Genomic DNA, 27192 nt, shown 5'->3' with positions numbered 1-27192 from the left:
TGGTGTGATATACTTCATCTATATTTCCCATCTTTTCAAAAAAAATGTCTTCTTGCGATCTCAAAACAAATGTAATCCTCTCCATTTTAAATATGTCATAGATGATGTCAAACCATTCTTCGATGGTAGGTGTTTCAGGTTTTAACCACTTTCTTAGCCTTTCTGCTAGTCGCACTTGGAATTTGGAATAAATATTTGGTATTATTGGAAACATTTACTGATGTTATGGCACCAAGGTATAAGGACTCAAATGTAAATTGGATGTCCATCTGAAAAATTTCATGTACCTCCCTCCAAAATGGTACCAAGGATGTACAGTCCCAGAATATGTGGAAATGGTTTGCTTCAAGGCACCCACATTGCCGCCAGCATGCTGAAGACTTCATGTAATGTTTATTTTGGGCTGGGATGATGAAAAATCTTATCAGGGTTTTACAACAAAACTCTCGCCAGACCCGTGACCTTGAAATTTTCCATTGTATCCCACAGATATTCTCCCAAACTTCTTCATTTAAGACTAAATTGCCCTCCCGCACCCATGCAGTGAATTTTGTTTTATTTGTTGTAAACCCTTGTAAATTTTTGAAACCTAGTAGTTTTTTAAACGACCGCCTTACACAATCCTAATAGGAAAGTACTGACACTGTCGATCGGGTCAATAAGAGTCCGACCTGGTCAAAGGTGACCTGCTTATTGAAGGTGCGGGACGTGAGTGTCTTACCGTACACAGATCCTTATATTGCATTTTCTGGAACTTGGTATCAGCATTGCCAGCACAGAGCTCGACGTATCCCAGCACCACTTGGAACACAGTGTTGTGGATGGCTTGGGTAAAGTGCATGTGCAGCTGGTCCATAGCGGTCTGCGGAGAACGGCAAACAGACAATTCTGAATATGATGGTGGAATCTGGCTGTGTGACTATCCCAGATGTCTTTGGGCAGTAGGAGGAGGACACCCTGAACTGGTTGGCAGGTAATCGCAAAGGACATAGAAACGAAGAACCATTCGCGCTCACACTCATACCCAAGGACATTTCAGAGTACTCCATTAACGTGCTATGTGTGTTTTTGAAACGTGGGAGAAAACTGAAATACCCTGAGAAAACCCACACAGGCGCAGGGAGGACATGCAAACTGCGCACAGAAAACCAAAGGTGGAATCAAACCTTGGACATCTGCATTGTGAGGCAGACATGCTAATGGTTAGCAACAGTCAGCAGCTAACCATTTGCCCACATACCTTTCAGTATAACAAATGTTTTTAACGCATTCGCTGCCATTCCCGCATTTATTCGGAAATTGAAAAGTGTTCCTGAATTTGTTAGAGTTTTGGTTTTTCTTGCAGGGGTATGCATGTAATTGTATTTGTGCAATGTATTGTATTTTGTACTATCGCCCTCATTTCAAACTCAGATACTTCCAGATGTATATAACTTAGGAATGAACTCTTTTTCTGACAAAAGAAGAGAGTCTAAGGTTTTTAACACTGTATTGAATGTTTATGTAGGCTTAACACTCAATATTCTGTTGGTCCTAAAATTTGAGTGAAAATTACAAAAACCCTGGCACTGGAGTGGACATTTTTGCACATCGCCTGGCAGGGAATGAGTTAAAAATAAATACAGTGAGACCTTGGCTTACAAACTTAATTGGTTCCCCGACAGAGTGTGTAAGGCGAAAAGTGTGTATCCCCCAAAAAAATTTCCCATAGGAAACCATTAAAATGAGAATAATCCGTTCCCAGGTCTCCATAAAATATAATTGTCAACTAAATAAGCCTTAAAACTACACACAACATACCCTATTCTATGTATAATAAATGTGATATTGTATTGTAAAGAAAGAAATACACTGCACTATATAATAAAGTCACTTTATTTACATTTGTGATGGTCGTTGATGGCTCTTAATTGACACCTGTTGCTTCTTACAAAACTGTGGCATCACATTATCATTCATCATGTTGATGATTCTCATAGCCACAGTCTTTTCTGGATGGAACTGTTCAATAAAAGCCAGCACATCATTCCACTTAGCAAATCAAATCCTGTGTGTTGAGGACCTCATTATGGTCAGCAAAAGCTCCTCGATGTGCATCCACTTTGTGTTGAATGTTCTGTCCAATGGAAACAATGTCGTCCAAAACAACAGAGTCATGAGGATCAAATCCTTCAAAGTCCCTCTCAAGGATGCATGCGGGCCACAAATTCTTCCATGCTGCTTTCAAGGATCGAAGGGTAACATCATGCCAAGCCTTTTCTATCAGCTGAACACAATGATACACATTGAAATGGACTTAGCATATCCGCTAAGCGGCTAAATATGACAAACGCACACGTTGTTCGTGTTTCTCAATGATCTCCTTCGTCTCCTCGACTGTAATTTTCTTTTGTGTCTTCTTAGGCTGAACACAAGCCTGTGGTGTCTTTTTCTTTTTCAAAAAAGCAAAAGTATCTGTAAAAAAACTCCTTCGTTCCGCGATCGACGTGTGTGTGTGTGTGTGTGTCTCTCTCTCTCTCTTTCACTCACTCTCTCTCTCTGTCACATCCTCATCTACGCCAGGAGCATGCCCCTCCCCTCCTGTCTCTTCCTCCGCTGCCCCTCCCTTCCTGGCTCTCCTGACTCACGCACCTGTTCCCCATTGTTCCCACATCGACTGTGTGCAAGGGATGCGTTCGGCCGCTGAGTACTCCATCGACTTCCGCATCCTGGCTGCCCGGAGCGGCTACAACGATCGAGCGCTGAGAGATCTTCCGCGTTTCCCTCCTCAAGCCAGTGGAGACCAGCACCCTAGCTCCTACACCCCCCCCCCCTGGATGTTGGACAACGGCCCGGTCTACACCGTGCGGGAGATACTGGACTCCAGGCGCATGGGCAGGAGAGTGCAGTACCTGGTCGATTGGGAGGCCTATGGGCCAGAGGAACGTCAGTGGGTCCCCCGTTCCTGGATCCTCGACCCATCTTTCACCCGGGCATTCCATTTGGCTCACCCCGCCAAACCGGGTGGGCCGCCAAGAGGCGTCCGTTGAGGGGGGGGGGGGCACTGTCACATCCTCGTCGACGCCAGGAGCGTGCCCCTCCCCTCTTCTCTCTTCCTCCGCTGCTCCTTGGAGCGGGCCCCTCCCTTCCTGGCTCTCCTGATTCACACACCTGTTTCCCATTTCCTTAATTGTGCCTTCTGGTTATAAAAGCCACCCTTACCGTTCAGTTATTGTCGGTGTATTCCCGGAAGTTCCCCGTCACCCCTCTGCACGCAGGTCTGTTTTTGTCGTTGCCCTCTACCTTGCCCTTATTTTCTGTTCATGCCATATGTGTCTCAGTAAAAACTCTTTCTTTGGAATCACTGACTCCACCGTGTATTTTGGATCCGACTTTAACCACCTTCCGTCATCCCTCGAGTCCTGTCACCACTCCTCGAGGGGACGTGACAGTCTCTCTCTCTCTCTCTCTCGCTCGCTCTGGACCGACGTGTGCATTCAGAGAAAGGGGGTGTGGTAAGGCAGGCCGGCGACGTCTCTCTCTCTCTCTCTCTCTCTCTCTCTCTCTCACTCGCTCACTTTGGATGACATGTGCATTCAGAGAAAGGGGGTATGGAAAGGCAGGCCGGCTGGGGCGCTTTTCGCTCATGTGTTTTGGTGTTCTGCGGCAGAGTGGTGTTCCGCGGAAGATTACTCCGCCAGCCGTGATGGGGGGTGTGTATCGCGAAAAGTAGCGTGCGTAATCCAAGGTTTAATTTTCATAAATTTAACGTTCGTAAATCGAAAAGTTCATAAGGCAAGGCGTTCGTAAACCGTTCGTAAACCGTAAATACTTCATAAAACAACACAATTTCCAGATTTACAATTGTGACACCATATTCCAGCATGGAATATTCAGCGGTTAATTTAAATGCCTGAAAAATAAAATCAATGAAAATAAATCTACCACATATTTATTATATGCGCTGTCCTTGGAGATGAATAATATTTATACACGGGGATTGTGAAAATGTTGGTGAGAAAGTGAGAAATGTTTTGCAGCTCGCTGGTGAGTAATCATTTAACAAGCATTGGCATTTCAGGCCACGCCTAATAGCTTGTTTTTCTCCATGACAGAAAGATGTATTGTTGTCCGAGATCTATTAAAAAGTCATCAGTGAGCTCCATTCTCGCTCCTTGTGACATAATTCCTTCATTAAGATGAAAGTGGACTTTGCATTTTATCCCATCGCCATTTGAATACCACTGGAAAGACGGAATGAGGCTCTAGCTCAGGCCCGGCCAACCCGCGGCTCCCGAGCCGCATGTACCGTAATTTCGTAAACCATAGCGCGCGCTGCACATTATTTTTCCGAAAATTTACAACGCAACCAGAGACCCTAACGCTTGCATCATACCAACTGGCTTGGAACATTGCACAGTCTAAAAAGCCATACAACGAAGGGGAGTTTATTAAGAAATGCCTCAGTGACGCTGTTGAAATCTTGTCTCCTGAAGACGACTAAACGACTAAAACAAATGGTAGCAGATGTCCAACTGTCCCGCCACACTGTTGAACGCAGAATTTCAGACATTAGCACCGCTATTGAATCACAGCAGCACTCTGACCTTCAAGCATGTGAGTATTTTAGTGTCGCATTGGATGAAAGTTGTGACATACATGACAAGCCTCTCAGTTGGCAATATTTGCACGGTGTGTGACAAAGGATTGTGTGCTCAAAGAAGAACTCCTTGATATTGTGCCATTAAAAGACAGAACCCGTGGCATAGATGTGAAGGAAACAATGATGGCTGCATTTGCAGCCCATCCCAAAACTGACTGCAATAGCCACGGATGGAGCACCTGCCATGATCGGATATGTGAACGGGCTTGTGGGGCTGTGCAAAGCTGACCAAACATTTCCTGAGTTTTGGAATTTCCACTGCATCATCCACAGGGAGCAACTCGTGTCTAAATCATTGAATTTAGAGAATGTCATGAAGCCTGTGATGCAAATCGTCAACTACATCCGCACTCATGCGCTTCACCACAGACAATTCAAGAATCTCATCGCTGAGCTGGACCAAGGGCTTCCAGGTGACCTGCCGCTGCACTGCACTGTGAGGTGGCTGTCAAAAGGCAAAGTACTTTCTTGCTTTTTTGATCTGTTGGATGCCGTGAAACTGTTCATGGAAGAGAAAGACGAGGACTACCCCTGTCATTATGGAAATATCAAATGAAAAATAAATTAAACAGTTATATTTATTTGGTGGTTTGTACTTTAAAGTTCTTTTCCATTTAACGTCACCATTTTTGGATTTTTTTCAAACTCGCTGAATTTTCACATTTACCGTTCAAATACAGTAAAGTCTCGTTATATCGATATCGGTTATATTGATAGTACTGCTTATTACGATACAATTTCTATGAACGCAAGGAGAAAATTACATGCGCGCAGGGTCGGATATATCGATAGTCCCGGTTACATCGATATTTTTTCCGACTCCCGAGAATATCGATATAACGAGACTTTACTGTACTAAGTAGAGACGAGCGGTGAGGCAGCAGCCGGCTGAGCCTCACTGTGGATTGCGCAAATAAAATCAATGAAAATAAATCTACCACATATTTATTATATGCGCTGTCCTTGGAGATGAATAATATTTATACACGGGGATTGTGAAAATGTTGGTGAGAAAGTGAGAAATGTTTTGCAGCTCGCTGGTGAGTAATCATTTAACAAGCATTGGCATTTCAGGCCACGCCTAATAGCTTGTTTTTCTCCATGACAGAAAGATGTATTGTTGTCCGAGATCTATTAAAAAGTCATCAGTGAGCTCCATTCTCGCTCCTTGTGACATAATTCCTTCATTAAGATGAAAGTGGACTTTGCATTTTATCCCATCGCCATTTGAATACCACTGGAAAGACGGAATGAGGCTCTAGCTCAGGCCCGGCCAACCCGCGGCTCCCGAGCCGCATGTACCGTAATTTCGTAACCATAGCGCGCGCTGCACATTTTGGAGAAAATTTAAGACTTTCAAGGGCACCTAAGAATCGTGAAGACTTTTAAGTGCACCTGATAGTCGTGAAATTACGGTATCAAGCTGCCCATGTGACGTTAACACGATTGTGCGTGTGATGAAAATCAATCATTTATGTCGTAAACCATGGGTGGCCAACCAATCAGAGACTCGACACAAATTGTTTACGACGTAAACAATTCATTTGCGTCAAGTTCGCTCTCAAAATGGCAGGGAAAAAAAATGCACAGCAAAACGAAAATATGAAGACGAACACAGGACGTTTTTAACAGAGTGGGAGAGTTTATATTTTTTTGTTGAGCGTAAGGGCAAGCCATTCTGCCTTATATGTCAGGCGTCATTGGCGCATTTCAAATCTTCAGCGCCACTTCAGCTCACTCCACGCGAACATCGACCAAGAATTCCCCAAAGGGACTGAACCTCGCAAGCACAAGTTGGTCACTTTAAAAACTCAGACTGAAAAGCAGATAATATTTTTCCGAAAATTTACAACGCAACCAGAGACCCTAACGCTTGCATCATACCAACTGGCTTGGAACATTGCACAGTCTATTGGTTACATCGATATTTTTTCCGACTCCCGAGAATATCGATATAACGAGACTTTACTGTACTAAGTAGAGACGAGCGGTGAGGCAGCAGCCGGCTGAGCCTCACCGTGGATTGCGCAATGACTATGCTAATTGTGCTGGCTTGCTCTGCAGTGAGACCGCATTGCTGTCTCTCTGCATATCGCTAATAAAGTTTTCAAACACTTTTAGAATATGAACTAAATTTCTATGGTTTAGCTGGTGTACATAATGTACAGTCACTGTACATTATAAACACTGCACAACAGTGTTTATTTTAGTTTTATCAAAACTCTGTGCATAGGTGAGGCACACAGTTCTTCTGCGACTCCTCGGCTGCACAATAATAGAATTAGTGACAGCAAGCTACAGTAAACAGCAAGTTAAGTGCCACCATCCAGTCGTTTTTTCGTGTTGCTTCGCCTTATTTTCAGAATGGAGGATTACATATCTAAATTGAAAGAATTTTCTAAACTGGACTTTCAATCGAAGCAGGAGATAATAATTAAAGGAAGACCAACACCGGACTGTATAGCTCACAAATGGTGAGGGATGGATGTGAATCTCCTGGACAGCTTCTCAGCTTTTTGGCCCTGAAGGATCTCATTGAAACTATTCGTGAGGTGACAAAGTTGCTCCAGTTCGTGCTCACTGTTCCAGCTACTACAGCATCAGTGGAGCGGTCATTCTCAGCACTGAAAAGACTGAAAACATAGTTGGAACAGGACTGATCAAGGACGACTTTCTTCACTGGCATTGATCTCCATTGAGACAGAGAGACTTAAAAAAAATTTTGAAAGATAAGGAGGGCTTCTACAAAGAAGTTATCGATGCCTTTCTTCAGAAGGAGCGGCGCATGGACTTCATTTAAGGTAACACGATATAACATTTAAAAAAAAAAAATCTATGCAAGTCTGTATATATAAAGAATGCTGACGTGACATGCTGACACGTTAACTGTTGCCAATCAAATGGTGTATAAGCTACTCTGTAGAGTTCATGTTTGTAAATCTGACTGTGATGACGTCAGTGCATCACCAGCCATGAACCTCACCGCACGTCACTGCCAGCGAGACCCTGGATAAGATTAATTTAAGATTATTTAAAAGGTGATACTTATAATAAATCTGTCTGAGCAGAGGTCTGTGTGTGTGAGGGATGGGGCAATGGAGTGTTCATGTGTGCCCATGTTTATCAAAGTCAGCGTTATTGTCGAATATGCTCATATGCATGACATACAGCACAGATGAAATGACTGTGCTCTCGGACCCAGCGTGCAAGGCACTTATAATGACTTTAACAAACATAATAAACACAAAAATGCCAATTTGCCAGGAGAGAGGGGAGCCGCTACGTGTACACGCGCCGCCATCTTGATGTGGCTCTTTGCAGTAACATAGTAAAAAATGTGGCTCTTAGCCTCTGACTGGTTGGCCACCCCTGCTCTAGCTAAACGCAGCCAAAAATAGACCATTTGCAAAATCTCTTAAAATAAGGCTGCCAGGGTTTTTTCTTTTCTTTAGGGGGAGGGGGACTGATTACATTTTTTTTGCTTTTCTAGAACCGCATCAAGGGGGAAGAGTTCATTACCCTTTTTGAAACATTTCTGTTTTTCAGTACACTGAGTGGGCTTGGGGCTGTTTCTACACCCCCCCATGATGCCGCCCTCACCCACGTGCAGCTCACTCTGATTTGTTCAGCTGCATATGAAGCCCAATCGTCTCAAATAAGGAGTTCAGGGTTTGCTTCATATTTTTCAAAGGTTTATACTGCAGTGTATGACTCATATTATAATTCGAGCAATTCTCATTTCACTTGTGGTTGTATGTAGATTTTAGTTTTTGTTTTCCATCCATGTATTTAATTTCAATTGTATTTCATTCAGATATCTTTATCGCTTGCAACAAGCACTGTTTTTCATGTTTGTACATGCTGGCGTTCGTGGTTTCGTGTGAATAGAACAACATGAGGATTTTGCATTGGTTGCATTTTTGAAAGGAAATAGTCATTAAAAAAGTGTAAAGACGTTTTTATTTTATGCATTTTATTTAAGTTTATTTTTCAATTCACTACTGTACAAAAAGCATGCTAGATACGCAATCCATGAACCCAATGATAAAATTACATGCCATGTCAAAGATCCCCCATTCACGTATTGCCCCCCCCCTTTTAATGCAGTTCGGCGCAGGACGGATATATCGATAGTACGGTTATATCGACAATTTTTCCGACTCCAGAGAATATCGATATAACGACACTTTACTTTATATATATATATATATATACAGTAAAGTCTCGTTATATCGATATCGGATATATCGATAGTCCCGGTTATATCGATACTATTTCTATGCACGCACGGAGAAAATTACATGCAAACAGGGTCGGATATATCGATAGTCCCGGTTATATCGATATTTTTTCGGACTCCCTTGAATATCGATATAACGAGACTTTACTGTATATACAGTGAGACCTCAACTTACGAACTTAATTGGTTCCCAGACAGAGTGTGTAAGGTGAAAAGTGTGTATCACAAAAACATGTTTCCCATTGGAAACCATTAAAATAGGAATAATCCGTTCCCGGGTTTCCATAAAATATAGTTTTTAACTAAATAAGCCTTAAAACTATACACAACATACCTTATTCTATGTATAATATATATGTGCTATTGTATTGTAATGAAAGAAATACACTGCATTGTATCATAAAGTCACAAAGAGAGGCACATTACATGAGGGCTGTAATTAAAGAAATAAACTGTGCTGTAAAATAAAGTTGTATTTACCCTTTTGATGGTCGTTGATGGCTTATGGAAGGACAGGCACCTTACATAAGGACTGTTGGTAACTTAACCTCTGGTGTGGCTTCTCTTCTTTTTTCTTTGGAGGCTCCTCATCATTTTTGCTGATTAAAAACCTCGTAATTGACACCTGTTGCTTTCTGACTTGTAAGGTCTTACGAAGCTGAGGCATCACATTATCGTTCATCATGTTGATGATTGTCATAGCCAGTCTTTTCTGGAAGATGGAACTGTTCGGTAAAAGCCTGCACATCATTGCCAACATTGCCTTCTCCTCCTCGCCCTCAGATGTTCTCGAACCATCCGTAACTGGCTTTAAAATCCTCAATAAGCGCCGGACTTCCAGGTTGGCGCATGGCGATATCGGCGTGAATTAGCCGTGCTTTCTCGCATAAAATAGCTTTACTCACGCTGTCGCCGGATAGCTGCTTTTCGTGAATCCAAATTAACAGAAGTTTTTCAACTTCTTCAATTGCCCGAGACCGTCGCTTTGAGAGCACGGAAACACCTTTTGCAACAGACGCACCTTTGATGGCTTCTCTGTTCCAGAGAATGGGAGCAATGGTTGCCGTGCTCGGCCACTAAATCACACAAACGCACACCTCATTCGTGTTTTTCAATTATCTCCTTCTTCTTCAGCGACGGTGATTTTATTTTGTGTCTTATTGGGCTGAACACGAGCCTGTGGTGGGTTTTTTTCGGTCCCATGATAGTAAAATTATCAGCAAAAAGCTCCAAGTAGGCGATCGACGTGTGCATTCAAAGAGAGGGGGTGTGGAAAGTAGCGCCGGCTGGAGCGCTGTTCGGTCGTGTGCTACCGCCGAAGAACACTTCGCCAGCCGTGGTGGGTGTGTATTATGAAAATAGTGCTTATTATAAGGTTTAATTTTCATAAATTTGACGTTCTTACGACGAAAAGTTTGTAAGTTGAGGTCTCACTATATCTATATATAAATACATAAATCAAGAATTAAGGCAAGAGGAGACCCACATTTCTATGACCTTGAAAAGGAGGCGCTACAACTCACCTGTGTCTTCCCCAGGAGTGTGTAAGCCAGCTGGACCTTAGTATAGTGCGAAACATCAAAGTGCTTGCAAGTCTTTGACAGGGCAACGTCAAGCTGCTCCTGGAGACAGAAACAAAAGGCGGGGGGAAGGAACAGTCGGGGAGGATTATCAACTTTAAGACCGGGGGATTTCGATATAGATGCGTCACTCGCAGGCTACGGTAATTGGATGTGGATGAGAGTGAACGCTTTTGACAAGGAGCTACAAAGATGTGAGGGGGGTTCGAACTTTTCGAACAGGATGCTGACAGAGGTGCAAAGCTCTCTGTCTGCGGGTTTTCGAGCCGCATCAGAAGACGACGATAAAAGTGGTGGTAAAAATCGGAACTGTGCATCAAGGTTTGTTTTTGTAACTGAGACCGCAAATCCCAAAACACGATACACATGTACAGACGCTCCCCAACTTATAAACATTCGAGTTACGAAAAACGGTACAAACGAACATTTTTGCAGGTATGTCAAAAAATGTTCGAACAAAGATGCTGTAAATTAGATTTTGTATTGTGCGCCTTTTTCTGGCCTAGCTCGTATCCCCGCCCACAATATCCCTCTTCCCAGTTGAGGCTCCAGGAGGATGTGACGCATCGCAAAAGGTCATGGCTGCTGGCACGCAATTCAGCAATTACGTGCCAGCAGCTTCAGTAATGGCTTACTGAAGACTCGAAGATATGTGTCGTCGTACTACAGTAGGTCTTCTTTTCCTTTCGGCTTTTCCCCTCAGGGGTCGCCACAGCGAATCGATGTCCTCCATCTATCCCGGTTTTGTGCATCCTCTTCTCTCACACCAGCTACCTTCATGTCCTCTTTGACCACATCCATAAACCTCCTCTTCGGTCTTCCTCTCGGTCTCTTGCCTGGCAGTTCAAGGCTCAGCATCCTTCTCCCGATATAGTTACTATCTCTCCTCTGGACATGTCAGTCTGGCCTCTCTGACTTTCTCTCCAAAGTCTCTAATATGAGTTGTCCCTCTAATGTACTCATTCCTGATCCTATCCAACCTGGTCACTCCTAAAGAAAACCTCAACATCTTGAGCTCTGCTACCTCCAGCTCTGCTTCCTGTCTTTTCTTCAGTGGCACTGTCTCCAGTCCAAACATCATGGCTGGTCTCACCACTGTTTTATGTTATATTTCCTTTCATCCTAGCTGAAACCCTTCTGTCACACATCACACCTGACATTTTTCTCCATCCGCTCCAGCCTGCCTGGACACGCTTCTTCACCTCTTTTCTTCACCTCTCCATTGCTCTGGACAGTTGACCCCAAGTACTTAAAATCCTCCACCTTCTTTATCTCTTCTCCCTGTAGCATCACTTTTGCACTTGGATCCCTCTCATTCACACACATATATTCCGTCTTGCTGCGACTGATCTTCATTCCTCTCCTTTCCAGGGCATATCTCCACATCTCTCATTTCTCCGCCACCTGTTCCCTGTTCTCGCTACAGATCACAATGTCATCCGCAAACATCATGGTCCAAGGAGATTCTTGTCTAACATCGTCTGTCAGCCTGTCCGTCACCATAGCAAACAAGAAGGGGCTCAGAGCTGACCCCTGGTGGAGTCCCACCTCCACCTTGAATTCCTCAGTCACACCGACAGCACACCTCACAACTGTCTTACAGTCATGATACATGTCTTGCACCGTTCTGACATACTTTTTCATCACTCTAGACTTCCTCATGCAATGCCACAGCTCTTCTCTGGGCACCCTGTCATACGCTTTCTCCAGATCTACAAAGACACAATGCAATTCCTTCCGACCTTCTCTATCAGCATTCTTAAAGCAAACACTGCATGTGTCGTACTCTTTTTTGGCATGAAGCCATACTGCTGCTCACAAATTTTCACTTCTGCTCTTAGTCTAGCTTCACTCTACTCGCTCTACTCTTTCCCAGAGTCTCATTGTATGGCTCATCAACTTTATTCCTCTGTAGTTAGTACAACTCTGCACATCTCCTTTGTTCTTAAAAATGGGCACGAGTACACTTCGTCTCCATTCTTCAGGCAACCGTTCACTATCTAAGATCTTGTTGAATAACCCAGTCAGGAACACAATAATAATAATAATAATACATTTCCTTTATAAGCGTCTTTCAAAACTATTATTATTATTATTTATTTATTTACTGACTGTTAGAGCATCTGTGTCTTCCACTGTCCCGTTCAGTGTTTGACTTAAAGGACAACCGACGTCTCCGGATAGATAAAAAAATGGCTTCAAATGACTTCTACTGAGCGTATTTTACAAAGATTCCACCGCATATAGCTATATTTTACGTTTGAAGACGCGTGCTGAATATTCCGGAAGTCTTGTTTTTGAGTTGTTGACGAGTCCGTACGTGATGTCACTGAAGGAACGCCCCTGACCGAAAAAAAGGACACATTGTAGCAGTCCTTTCATCACGTCAATGCTTGTTTGGTCTGAAAACCTCGTGTTGCACCAGAAGAGGGCGTCCAAGCTCCATGCGAGGAATTTATCAGCATGTGGAAACAGGCTGATTCATTCCTCACAACCGCTCGGTGGCCATCTTGTGCAATTTCTGGGATGCTACATTGCAGTCCTGACGGCTCGAATTGATACGCAAGTACTTCTTTAATCGATTGCAAACATGTATGCTTTCCTCTTCAGAACTATTTGAATCATATTCATAACTGGATGTGTAACAAGAAAGCATATTCTCCGAATCTGAAGCCATTGTTTTGATTCTCCAGCAATGCAAGACGTCTTGGAGTGACGTCACGAACTGGGGGCCGGGACTTTCTGAAAATGCCCAATTCGCAGCATTTTTTGCAGATTGTGGACACTTTTATCATTTTTGTCACTTTTGTCTGATATATATGATATTTCTAGTGAAATGCAAAACACCAATAAAAATGACTTAAAGTGTCCAAAATCTGCAAAAAAAATGAGCTGCGAATTGGGCATTTTCAGAAAGTCCCGCCCCCCTTTCGTAACGTCACGCCGAGACGTCTTGCAGTAATTGTGAATCAAAACAATGGCTTCAGATTCGGAGAATATACTTTCTTGTTACACATCCAGTTATGAATATGATTCAAATAGTCCTGATGAGCAAAGCAGACATGTTTGCAATCGATTACAGAATTTATTTGGGCCATTTTGAGGCAAAGGGAGGCAGAGGAAGAGGCAGGAGGAAGAGGCAGAAAAGAGGCGACCAGCTCCGGTTAGAAATGAATCAGCTCGTTTCCACAGGCTGATACTATCTTTCCATGGAGTTTGCCTCCCTCTGCTCGCGGCTTTAGGGTGTAAGACATGGTTTAAAAAAAACAGTACATCAAAATACATTGACGTGATGGAAAGACGCTACAATGTGTCTTTTTTACGGTGAGGAGGCGGTCGTTTTCTGACGTCACGTACGGACTCGTCACCAACTCAAAAACAAGACTTCCTGAATGTTCAACGCGAGTCTTAAAACGTAAAATATAGCTATATGCGGTGGAATGTTATTAAAATACCCCCAGTTGAAGTCATTTGAAGCCATTTTACAAATTATGGACACAACTTGTCCGGAGACGGATAAGTTGTGTACGTTTTAAGACTCACGCTGAATATTCCGGAAGTCTTGTTTTTGAGTTGGTGACGAGTCCGTACGTTACGTCACTGAAGGAACGCCCCTGACCGAAAAAAGGACACATTGTAGCAGTCCTTCCATCACGTCAGTGCATTTTGCTGTACTTTGGTCTGAAAACGTCGTGTAGGACCACAAAGAGGCAGATGGCGACAAAGCTCCATGTAAGGAATTACTCAGCCTGTGGAAACGGGCTGATTAATTCCTTACACTGCTTTGTCGCCATTTTCTGCCTTTTTTGTGTGCGACATTTCCCACCCCTGATGCCTCAAAATGACACGGAATAAATTCTTTAATCGATCCCAAACATGTATGCTTTCTTCTTCGGAACTATTTGAATCATATTCATAACTGGATGAGTAACAAGAAAGCATATGCTCCGAATTTGAAGCCATTGTTTTGATTCTCGAGCAAGGCAAGACATCTTGCCGTGACACCACGAACATGGGTGCGGGACCTTCTGAAACTGGCCACTACCGGTTTCAAATTACAAAGTACTTTTTAGACACTTTCAGTCATTTTTAATCGGTGTTTTGCATTTGACTAAAAATATCATACTGCGTTTTGGGTATTTTAGATGCTATAAAACGTTTTTCTGATGTCAGTTAGTAAACAAAAAGTGACGTCGGTTGTCCTTTAAACATACATTCCATACAAAATATATTACTGAAGCAACTTACGAACAAATTCACCTTACAAACGACTGCTCGGAACGTATCTCGTTCGTAAGGTTGGGACGAGATACGTCAACGATGTGTGTTTACCATCACAATTGAAAATCATCTTCCTGATGTTTCAAGATGGCACTTTCTCCAAAGTGATTCGTAAAATGAGTTGAGGGATTGTCTTTTGTTTATCACCAAAGCTGACGGGTAAACAACAGGCCATAGCGCTTCCACTGGCGACTCGTCAATATTTGCGCACATGCATTGGTGCCTTTTTGTTCGTTGTGTTCAGACAAATGAAAGTAATTAATCTGTTCAAGTGCAGAGGCGGCGGAGCAGAGAAAATTGCTTTGCTTACTTTTTTTATCATCCCGTAATATCGCAACTGAGCCGGGGATGAAACGGATACGATTGGCGTCCTTTTGTAACTCAAAATAATAAACTTTTCGGCGTGTCAATATTTGAACAAAGGTAGAATTAAATTGCCACACTTGTGCCTGAATAAATATTTTTCTTTCAGATTAAAGCATAGGGCCAACTGGTAAATAACATTAAAATCATTGTCACATATAATGGCTCTCAATAAAATAGCGAATCAATGTCCTCCAGCTAACCCGGTTTTGTGCATGCTCTTCTCTCACACCAGCTACCTTCATGTCCTCTGACCACATCCATAAATTTCCTCTTCAGAAGGGGCTCATAACTGACCCCTGGTGGAGTCCCACCTCCATCTTGAATTCCTCCGTCACACCGACAGCACACCTCACAACTGTCTTACAGTCATGATACATGTCTTGCACCGCTCTGACATACTTTTCTGTCACTCCAGACTTCCTCATGCAATACCACAGCTCTTCTCTGGGCACCCTGTCGTACGCTTTCTCCAGATCTACAAAGACACAATGCAATTCCTTCTGACCTTCTCTGTACTTCTCTATCAGCATTCTTAAAGGACATCCGACGTCTCCGGACAAGTTGTGTCCATAACGAGTGCACTGGAGAATTAGCTTTGAGGAGAGAAAATGTTCTGATTCTAATTTGCAATGAAACAATACCATCGATGAAACAGTCGAATGTCAGTGGCATTTTACAAGCCCCATGTTAACGTTAGCATCAACATACTTCTGCGAGAAGTATATTGCAGATAGCAAGTGTGGAAGCTTATGAGCCGTCTGCAGGCTAGCTAGCCGTAACTTCGCCTCTGGACCGGCAAGTTGAATTTCATTCCGATCGTTTGCCCGCTTTTTTACCAATCACGAGGAACGGAAAACCATTAATGTTAACGGTGAGTACTATCACAAAGTTATTTTAAATAATACATTCTGATATTTTGTTGAAAAGTGGCCGCGCGTGTGTGCGTGCGTCTGTGTGTGTGCGTGTGTGTGTGTGTGTGTGTGTGTGTGTGTGCGCACGCGCGCGTTTGCGCACGCGTGTTTATATGTGCGCGTACGCCCGTGTGGTTCTCACTGAAAAACATTTCTAAATATTTTATTTTTATGGCTCTCTTAGTCAAAAAGGTTCCCGACCCCTGCTCTAGTGTGTATAGTATAGTGGCTCTCAATAACTCAACTACAGATAAGGCAGAGTGAGCGGGTATGAGAGAGAGTACCTCTATTTGCTCCAGAGTGTCTTGCAGTTTGGAATTCAATTCACTGAGGAGACACACAAAAAAGTTATCATTAAGCTATTTTACCACAAAAAAAACAATAAATAACTCAGTCATCAAATATTTTATTTATATTTTCAATTAGATTGACAATATTGCTGAAGATGTGAAACCGGTACTAAAGCAAAACCCAAAAAAATGCTCCATACCTTGAACTCATTAATTGCCAGACGTGCAAAAATGTGTCCACTCCAGTACCAGGGTATTTGTCATTATCACTTGAATTGCAGGACAAACAGAATATTGAGTTTTAGGCCTAAATATACATTCAATGCAGTGTAAGAAACCTTAGACTTCTTTCATCCGAAAAAAAGAGTTAATTCCTAAATTATTTGGGTCTGGAGCAGTGGTTCTTAACCTGGGTTCGATCGAACCCTAGGAGTTCAGCGAGTCGGTCTCCGGGGGTCGGTGGATCCTCCGCCACAGAGGTCCACCCCTCAGTCTAGTCTGCAGTTAGTAGGCACAGTCATTGGAGGAAGAGTTTGGTGAATGAGCATATGAAACTGGTAGGGTTCGGTGCCTCCAACAAGATAAGAACCACTGGTCTGAAGTTATATGAGCTTGAAATGAGGGCAGCTGTCTAAAATACAATGCAACATATACATATTGGTTCCGACGCCTCCGGACTTCTTCTTTTCCTTTCGGCTTTTCACTTCAAGGGGTCGCCACAGCGAATCAGTAACCTCCATCTTCAGAGGTATGATACGCATGTTTGTTTTGGCCCAGCTTTTACGTCGGATGCCCTTCCTGACACAACCCTCTGTATTTATCCGGGCTTGGGACCGGCACAAGAAAACGTATGTCCCATTGTGGCTACAGAACAAGCAACTCGCTCAGTAAAAGGCTCCCAAACACAAAATAGTCATCAGCACAGCAACAAAACAACAAAATCCTACATTAAACCGGTTTGGTGGGGTGAGGTTCAATTTGGATCGTTCATACAATAGCCTGCTTAGGCAACATAGGATTAGTAATAATGATGAGGTGATACTGGTCGAAAATCACTTCAAATGACTTCTACTGAGTGTAAGTTTCCACAGCATATAGCTATATTTTACGTTTTAAGACTCGCGCTGAATATTCAGGAAGTCTTGTTTTTGAGTTGGTGACGGTAGGTATCGTCACTGACAGAGAAAGCGACACACAATGCATTTAGGGTACATTGTTTGGTCTGAAAACTTCGTGTTGAACCGTGTTCAGAATCAGAATCATCGCAAAGAGGTTGATGGCGAAATTAGAAGGAAAACACATAAATAATGCGATGGTGAATCGTTGTGTGTTGCACCAAGACTACTATTTGATACTAGCTGACACAAATTCCCAGCAGACAAATCAGCCCATTTCCAATGGAGCTTGGGCGCCATCTTGTGCATTTTCTGGGACGCTACATTGCAGTCCAGATGCCTCAAAATGACACGGAAGGACTTCTTTAATCAATTGCACATATTTATGCTTTCCTCTTCAGAACTATTTGAATCATATTCATTACTGGATGAGTAACAAGAAAGCATCTTCTCCGAATCTGAAGCCATTGTTTTGATTCTCGAGCAAGGCAAGACGTCTAGGCGTGACGTCACGAACAAGGGGGCTTGACCTTCTGAAACTGAAACTTTCTGAGGTCATTTTGAAGTAGTTTTGGGACACTTTAAGTCATTTTTATTGGTGTTTTTCATTTGACTAAAAATATCAGCCTGCGTGTTTTGGGTATTTTAGATGCTATAAAACGTTTTTCTGATGTCAGTTAGGAAACAAAAAAATGGTGTTGGTTGTCCTTTAACAACAGCTGAAGCTGGAACAAGGCACTAACATGGAATAAAGCTTCTCCCTTATAGAAAAGAAAAAAACATTGCCAGAGGCCATGGTCAGCGCTTAAATCGTCACCCAAGCATGAAAAAACAAAACCCAAGCAAATTCGGGAATGGCGCTCTACGGCCTATTTTCAATTCCCAAATAAATTTGTGGATGGCATTGAAAGAGTTAATGTCATTTGCCAGAGAAAAACGGAGTACGGAAAAAAACACAACCTTGAATCATCTGAAGATGTTATCTCGTGGCAGGAAATTCTTTCAAGCGGGAATGCAGATAACAGATTTCACATATTATTCCGCCCATCCCAGGACACCCACATAATTCCCTTAGGCTATCCCCGTGCAGCACCCAGTCGTAATCCTCCTTTGTTCCATCGTCTCCCTGCATGTGTCCCTGGTTTGTTTGGGGTCTTTTTCGGGTCATCCCGTTCTTGTGTTGGGCCTTTTGAGAAAGCATGTTTCCCAGAGGGAGAATGTGCCCTTAATAAAAATTAAAAAAAATTGCTAATTAAGCATCGTTGCTGAATGCGGAAGGAGAAAGGGGAGGAGTTGAGTAGCAAAAATAGAGATCGGGGTCTCTTGCAGGTTGCTCACATAGAAAATCCAGAAATGAGAACATTTTAAAACTTGGTTCGAGATGAACCTTGACAATGTTACAAACAAAACAGCTTGACATTTTGGAACGTGGTCAGCGACTGGTGCGACAAGGACATTCATGAACCTCAAATAATGAGGAGTCAGTTCAACACCTATGTGACATTGCTATGCTGCCAAAATACAAACACAGAGGTCAAGGCTGTGACACAACGCACGACGATGTAGATAGGTGTGTTGATCCATATGACCGGGCCGTGCCGATTGAAGAAGGGCGTCCTGGTGTTCACGCTCAACTGAAGGTGTAGGAGAGCCAACCGCATAAATGCCCTCGCTTGTCTTTACATCGCGTGAATACGCAACCACAATATCATGAGCTAGCTAGCGTGAGTAAGGGCACACGCTGAATAAAATATGGGGAAAATGTGAAACTGTCGCAGCTTGGAATTGAAGCGGATTGACGTGAGACATGAGATATGAGGCAATCTCTTTTTGTCGATGGATGCTACAGCTCCGTGTTCGCTTTCACCATTTAGCTTGTAGCAGACGTGCACATTTCACCATGACATCACTGATCGACTGGTGAAAAGGACACTTTGATCCTCTTCTCTTTCATCTAAAACTGCTTCATGCAACAAAGAGGGCGCAGAAAGTGATTACGATTTAATGACTGTGTGTTTTGTGTTGTATCACATTATGGAAAGTGTCCTTGAGAGTTTTTAAAGGCGCTTTCAATGAAATGTATTATTATTATTATTATTATCATCATCATTATTATTATCATCGCTATTATTATCATTATTATTATTATTATCATTATTATTAGCACTATTATTATCATTAATGATTATCATTATTATTATTTCGTTTTATGGTTGTAGTTTTGACTTGAAGATGGCGCCTCAAAAGTGGCTGCCTTTACAGTAAGTCCTGTATTTTTTTCCTACTTCTTCCTTTCCTTTCATCACTTTTGCTACTGTGAAATGTCAATTTCTCCACTGCAAGACTAATAAATACAAAAATACAGTGGGACCTTGGCTTACGAACTTAATTGGTTCCCAGACGGAGTGTGTAAGACGAAAAGTGTGTATCCCAAAAATTAATTTCCCATAGGAAACCATTAAAATGAGAATAATCCGTTCCCAGGTCCCCATAAAACATAATTTTCTACTTTCTAATTTTCTAAGCCTTAAAACTACACAAAATACACCTTATTGTGTATAATAAATGTGCTATAGTATTATGATTAAAGAAATAAACTAATATACAATAAAGTCATTTTATTTACCTTTGTGATGGTCGTTAATGGCTTGATGGAATGGAGTATCCGGTTTCAGCATTAAACACTTGATGAGGAACATGGGCTTCTTTCACCATCTTGAGGAATGATCCCTTGTAGGTGCTTTCTCTGTGATAATTGTATCTAGTTCATCACTTGTGATCTGTTTAGCTGGGTTAATAGCTTTTTGCATCAAGTGTACAGATGACTTGTGTGGGTTATTTGTGGAGCCTGATTGATGGAATATTTAACCTTCCAGTCTACACTCTGCTTTTGAAATATCATAGTTGAAATGGGTCCAAATTTCACTGTTTTCTATCCATTTTACTTGTTTTTTTCCTTTTTTTTTGGTTTCAAGCTCCATCCTCTCCCATTCGTGTGTGCGTGCGTGTGTGTGTGTGTGTGTGTGTGTGTGTGTGTGTGTGTGTGTGTGTGTGTGTGTGTGTGTGTGTATGTGTGTGTGTGTGTGTGTGTGTGTGTTTCTCTCTCTCTCTCTCTCTCTCTCTCTCTCTCTCTCTCTCTCTCTGTGTCTGCCTGTCTCCTTCATGTTTAAACCCCCCCCGCCCCCACTGCTGGGTTCTTGACCAATCACGTGGCTTTAACCAAAGACGTCATTTTGTTTTTTGGAGAACGGCCTCACTCTTTCTCTGTCTGTAACCCGATCCCCCCATAGAGGACCAAAAAAAGTCCGCTGCCATTTCCTTGTTTGGAGAACAGGCTCATTCACGAACACATCACTCATTGTGGCAGCTTTGTGTGTATGCCAAAAAATAGTTCATATGGCAAGGTAAAATTTTCATAAATGTAACATTCGTAAACCGAGGTCCCACTGTATACGGTTATCTCACATATACACTCTCTTTGTATAAGGGAAAAGACTTTGGCCAGTATTCATGGTATATTTATGCATTGGAGTGTGGAATCAGATGCTTACTTACACACTGGCACCTTTTCCATAATCAGACAGAATACATAAATAACAAATGAGGAGGAAAACCTAATTAACAACCTGTTCCCCGCAGGGCTCTCGGATTGAAATGTAGTTAAAGGAGGGAAAGTGAGTGTTTTTTTTTTTTTTTTTTTTTTTTTTTAAACACCTCATTTTCAATTAGAGGTGACAATAGGCGCACCCAAGGGGTCTCGGAGGAAAGTCCCACCACAGTCAAATGCTGACTGGATAAACAGGCTGGGCGGTGCCTTCAAAGGTCTGGTCAGGAAGCTGGGATTGAGTGGGAATACTGTATTTTATTTATTTTTTGCTGCGGTCATGGAAGCCGCTGTTACGCAGTGGGCCCAGAGGCACTAAAGTGGCTTTGAAAAGTGGAACGATGATGGCATGAGGGGGAGGGGAAACGCAGTCATAATGCAGCTGAAAGAAAGGATATAAGGGTGGAGGGTGAAGGGTTTTGTTTTTGTTTTGCAGACCAAATTCAACGTGACGTTGGTTAGTCGCTAATCACGTCCCTTTGACTGGATGAGGAAGTAGAAGCGCCTCCAGCAAGGGATGTGTGCACTGAGTGAAATGACTCTGACACCTAAATTGATTTAAACTGTTCTCGCTCTGTCAATTGGAAGCTTTTGTAAAAAGGGGTGGAACCAGGGAAGTGGGGTTTAATATCAAATCAGATTTTCAGGTTTCAGGTTTCCCCACACAGCTAAATTGTACAAACATTACTTAGAGGCAAGCACAACAAGCGAGTTTGTTTCTTCTTCTTCCGACTGGAAATGCAATCACGCCACAGCAGGTTTAACCGAGCCCACTTCCATGCTTTTAAATTTGACATACGAGCCATCTGTTGTTTGTTTTCCTTATGATTTTTTTTTACCTCATCCACTACCATTCCCGAATATATTCCGGAACTGAAAATATGACGTGGAGCGCCATTCCCAAATTTGTTTGGGTTTTAGTTGTTCTTGCTGTTGTGCCGATAAAGTGCTGGCCAGACCTCTTGCAATGTTGTTTCCCTTCCACAAGGGGGCATGATTTCCCTTTTTTCCATGTTAGCGCTTTGTTCTAGCTTCAGCGGTTATTAAAGCGCTATATAAACCACTATGTATATATCGCATTATATTTTGGACAGCCGCCCTCATTTCAAGCTCAGATAGCTCCAGACACAACATTTATGATTTTTTTTCTGATGAAAGTAGAGAGTCTAAGGTTTTTTATGCTGCATTGAATGTTTATGTACTCCTAAAACTCAATATTCCGTGGAATTTGAGTGACAATGACAAAAACCCTGGCACTGGGGTGGACACATTTTTGCCCATGTCTGACAGTGAATGAGTTAATCAAAGTGCTTGACTGAAAAATCAATGACAAGTCGGCGTACATCAACATTAATGTCAATAAGCAATTTTAAGTCGGAGACACAATTGGCGGCCAATAAAGTTGCGGACTCGTCCGTATGCCGACACCTTTTTTGTCATATATTCTACTTGTATTCCCACGTGTGTTTAATGCCAATATTGACAAATTAATGTCACGGTAAAGATAGAAGTGATATCCAAGCAGATTAAGAACAGATGCGGGAGGGTGGTGGGGGGTAAGAATGTGTGTTCAGCATTGCAATTTCCAGTGTATAATGTGTGCTTCCTGATCATCAGTCATCCTGTCACGTCAGCCCAATTGTTACAACCGGGAGTGTTCAGCATTCAAGTCTTTTTGGACTCACTTTGCTTAACTGCTGAATAATCATATCTGACGAATAATAGTTCCCTAAATATTTGTATGGTAAATGAACAACTTGTGATGTTTTTTTTTTTTTGTTTTTTTGCAAAGGCAATTCCCAAATTGAATGAATTGAATTCCACCACAAAAGCAGGATGAAAAAAAAAATCTATACTTTGAGATTTCCGACCACACCTTATGCAGCTATAGTGTTTAAATGTGCTGGCGGCCTTCTGACATTCCAGGCACAGCTGGATAGCACCAGGATAGTCTTCCTCCTGAAGAAATAAAGCAAAATCTGTAAATTATTAACAATTACAAAGCTCTTTTCCAAATACATGGGTGGTAAAAAAAATACAGATAATCCCCAACTTACGAACGAGATGTGCCGAAGGGTCGTTCGTAAGGTGAATTTGTTTATAAGTTGCTTCAGTGCTATATTTTATATGGAATGTATGTTTAAGGTTTATATAAGTATGTTTAAGGCTTGTATAAGTGACCTGTATTGGTTTGTACTGCTAATAAATATTTAATAAATAAAATTTAAATAAAATACATGCTCGATAGATATGTACAACTGGAGAGAATGCTACATGTTACTACAAAAATGTTCATACGTACCGTTGTTCTTAACTCGAATGTCCGTAAGTAGGGGAGTGTCTGTACAACAATGTATTTTATCAAATCAATTATGACGTGACCAGGTAGTCGTTTTTTTCATGGTTTGATAAACTACAGTCTATAAGATGGCTGTTAGAAGAACGCGGCATTAAATTCAGTGTCGGTCATACTCATTTTGGTTGCTCCAGGGGATATTCATAAAAGTTGGATGGTCAAGAGTTTGTACAAATTCAGTTCTCGATGCAGCATCTGAATGTGTAGCAATATGTATGTGTGTGCATTGGTGGGGGAGGGGGGTTGACAATACCTCAAGCATTTCACTGAGTCGTACATCTGTTCTTTGCTGTGGAGAGAACACCAAAACTTGAGCAGAGTACCATAACACACCAAAAAAGTAAATGCATGCACAAAAATAAATCCAAAACATAATCTACTATATATAAACTATATACATTTCATAATTTAATATACTGTCGGTCAATAATAATAATCATCATTATCATTATCATTATCATTAACATTATCATTATGTATATTATTATTACTGGTGACCGATAGTATGTTAAATTATGAAATCTATATATATAAATAGTATTATTATTTAATAAGATTTAGCAGACTTATTGCCAGGAATATACTTTACCAGCGTCTTGATGGTCCGAAGAGATTTGAGCAGGCCTGTCAAGAGCTGCCGCCTTCTCTGATTGGCTAATAAGCCCAAGCTTGCTTCTGTGAATCCTTCCTTTGACACACTCAACTGCCTAAATCAAATTTTGAAGAACAAAATCTGAATAATAAGCCTTTTTTAAGCATTCTGATTTAATAAAATCAGCTAATGGTATTGTTTTGTTGAGTTAATTTCAATTACATGCGAATTTGGTACATCCGTCAGAATAAAAATGCTAAAGGTGGTCAATAAATAAATAAAGGCATATGTATAACAAATAAATACTGAATAAAAATAAAGAGGGAGGATTTTATTTTATTGCCGATTGCAGCAAGAGCGAGCGATCCAATTATGGGGAGCGAAAAGCAATAACAGGGCAGAGATGGAATAAATCCCACTTTTCAAAGGTTTCAAAAGTACCGACTCTATATTTAGATATGAAGGCAGTATGATAAATGTGAACAAAATAGGTCTTGTAATATTTGCATATCAGACAGAACATTAGCCCTGAACAACTCGTGTTCATCTGAAAGCCAAAGATCTTTGGTTGGCTGATTGTGTGGTAACAAAGCGAGCAACATTTTCTTTTGTAATAAACATATGGTGCAATTAGCATTTTTTTGTCTTACAAAAAGATATTTTAGGACTTGAGGGACTGCTCTTTATAATTTCACTCTGGAGCAAAATAGGAACAGATTTTTTTTAACTCAATTCCATTGTTTTTTTTTGAACAACCTGCTGTGTGTTGCTGTGCTGCTTGAGCAGTGAAAGATTAGCTGATTTTAAGTTAAACACATGAAAAGCAACAAGAATATGAAGATTAAATGCGGTCAAGCATAAAAAGCACATCATCACCTTCGTGCATTTGTGCAAATAACGGCAGCCAGCTGCAGGTTGGTCTGTAATGCCGTTACCCTCTCCAGTTCCTGAGAACATAAAACAAAACCATTTCACATTAAAAAAGGTGTTGTAAAATGATTTATCTGATGCAGCTACTTATCCAACATAGCGCTTTTTCAACTGGGAAGTGCACGCAAATCAACTGCAATGTAAGCACAGGTCAGGGTGAGGAGGCTCCTGCTGTGAGCGTGAGATGAAATTCGAGATTGGACGCCATCGGAATTAAACAAAAGCAAAACAAACATCTCCTCTCAAAAAATAAAAAATAGCAAACATAGCTCAGGACAAAAACACCAAAATGTGAATCAACACTGCATGAAACCTGTTCAGAATTGTTTTCAGTGTTTATCTTGTTGTCATTGTTGTTTTGTTGTTGTCATTGTTTTTTCATTTTTTTTCCCCAAGATGGCGGCGCGTGAACACGCAGCGGCTCCCCTCTCCCGGCAAATTGGCGTTTTCATGTTTATGTTTGTTAAAGTAATTATAAGTGCCTTGCATGCTGGGTCCGAGAGGACAGTAATTTCATCTGTGCTGTATGTCATGCATATTAGCATATTTGACAATAAAGCTGACTTTGACTTTGACCTTGATCTCAAAGACGGTAGAGATGATAGCCACAAAAATAGACCAAATCCGACTTAAAGGGACAGTCAGGACATCAGAAAATAATCATTGGCACCACCCTCGCCACTATCGAGGACTTGCACACAGCAAGAATCAAGACAAGGGCGCGGAAAATCCTACAAGACCCTTCGCACCCTGCCCACCACCTTTTCCAGGTACTCCCCTTCGCAGACATTTAAACATTTTTTGTTATTTAATTTAAACATTTTTATACTTCCGCCTTCGTCAGAGTGTCCGCCGAGTGTACACCGAAACATGTCAGGTATTTGAATACCTACAATACACTGTCTGTAAGAAAAGAATCTGTTTTAAATTAGATATCAAGTAGACAGGATGAACTTAATACAACTAGATATTTAAACAGTTTCTTCCCCCGAGCCATTAACTCTCTAAGATTAGATTAGATATTATTAGTGTCTTCCATACTTAGTAGTCATATCATTTTTATGCTGATACTAGTGCAGTGTGTTCTACCGGAGATTGTTTCCTTGTGTGTTCTACATACTTGGCTCATAAAGATGATTGTGATTCTTAAGGCCAAAGTAAAATTTTATACTTTAGTTTAGATTTTATATGTATAAAAAATGTATGCCCTGTCCATCCTCTCAATATCAACTGAATATTGGTGATTCAGCACTTTTCACAGTGCAAAGAAACTCCCATTATGGCCACAATCGAGTGCCGGGGAAAGCAGCAATGCCAAGTAAAGGTCAAGATGTTTAGTCTCACTAGATATTTTTCCCCCTCTCTCAATGCCCTGCTATTCATATATTCAAGTGAGGTCGCCACTCTGACCCTCCAACACATCAACGATGCACAAGTTCCTTTTACTAAACGTCTCCGTCAATTCGAATGCTGCTGCTGTTGTTTGAGTCTGCCAGGGAAATGCAATGAAACACAGATGACTGGCATTTAGGATCTTCAGTTCTGTAATGGTAGCCACAAAGAAAAGAATCTGGGGGGCTTAGGTCTGGGTTATGGCGGGCCCACTCAAAATCAGTCTTTAGACTGATCACTCGGTCTCCAAAGTGCTCCTTCAACCAATCTCAGGACAGGTTTTGATGCTATCTTAAGGACAGAGTCTATGCAGGGAAACCCAGAACCATCACGAACTCAATAAAGCCATCGGGGAGGAGATGAGAGCCATTACCAGTTCAGTCTCTAAGAACGTAATGGAAAACTTGGTGCTGTGCCTCAGGAAATGCTAAATGGAGTCCATCTAGAACATATGCGGTAGAACAGAGAAAAAGGCCAAAGAACATAGTGTTTTGATGGGATGTTTTGAATATCACAAACTAGTTCTGACCAAAGTTTCATTTCATTCAGACAAAACACGCAGAAACGGTCACCCTGTATTACGCATCTTTCCCCGAAAACTCTGTCAGTTTCTAAACTCCCTCGTGAAACAGCCTTGAGACGTCGATTCTAATTGGCACGGTTGACCACCAAGGTTGGATAAACCTTTCTTTTCAGACGCAACAACTCGGCTGAGTCTAATGAATGTGTTTCCATTGAGACTATAATTGAGTCCCTGACCCAAGCCAGTTCCTTTTTGATTGTGTTTCTATCTATTCTATTATATCTCAGCACATTTACTTTTAAACCATATCACCTTTGGAATATGGGACACGGGTGCAAAAGTAAGCAATGAGAAAATGGGGGAAATGAAT

The 27192-nt window shown here is 41.7% G+C and overlaps 1 protein-coding gene across 5 annotated transcripts in view; it reads right to left on the bottom strand.

The window, feature by feature from the left end:
* The window catches only part of vps50 (VPS50 EARP/GARPII complex subunit), a 99261-nt gene that overhangs the window by 56349 nt on the left and 15720 nt on the right, over positions 1–27192 (bottom strand). For all 5 annotated transcript variants that reach the window (XM_089023496.1, XM_089023498.1, XM_089023501.1 and 2 more), the window contains exons 6-12: positions 24854–24924; positions 23975–24092; positions 23639–23674; positions 22906–22988; positions 16305–16347; positions 10406–10504; positions 722–862 (exon numbers count right to left, since the gene is read on the bottom strand). In XM_089023496.1, coding sequence (XP_088879622.1) covers positions 722–862; positions 10406–10504; positions 16305–16347; positions 22906–22988; positions 23639–23674; positions 23975–24092; positions 24854–24924 — 591 coding nt within the window. The remainder of the gene's footprint in view (positions 1–721; positions 863–10405; positions 10505–16304; positions 16348–22905; positions 22989–23638; positions 23675–23974; positions 24093–24853; positions 24925–27192) is intronic.

The sequence above is a fragment of the Hippocampus bargibanti genome, linkage group LG20, assembly GCF_051943395.1.
Source record: "Hippocampus bargibanti isolate YZ-2025 linkage group LG20, ASM5194339v1, whole genome shotgun sequence".
Taxonomy (NCBI): Eukaryota; Metazoa; Chordata; class Actinopteri; order Syngnathiformes; family Syngnathidae; genus Hippocampus; species Hippocampus bargibanti.
This window is presented reverse-complemented; position numbering and strand designations above follow the sequence as displayed.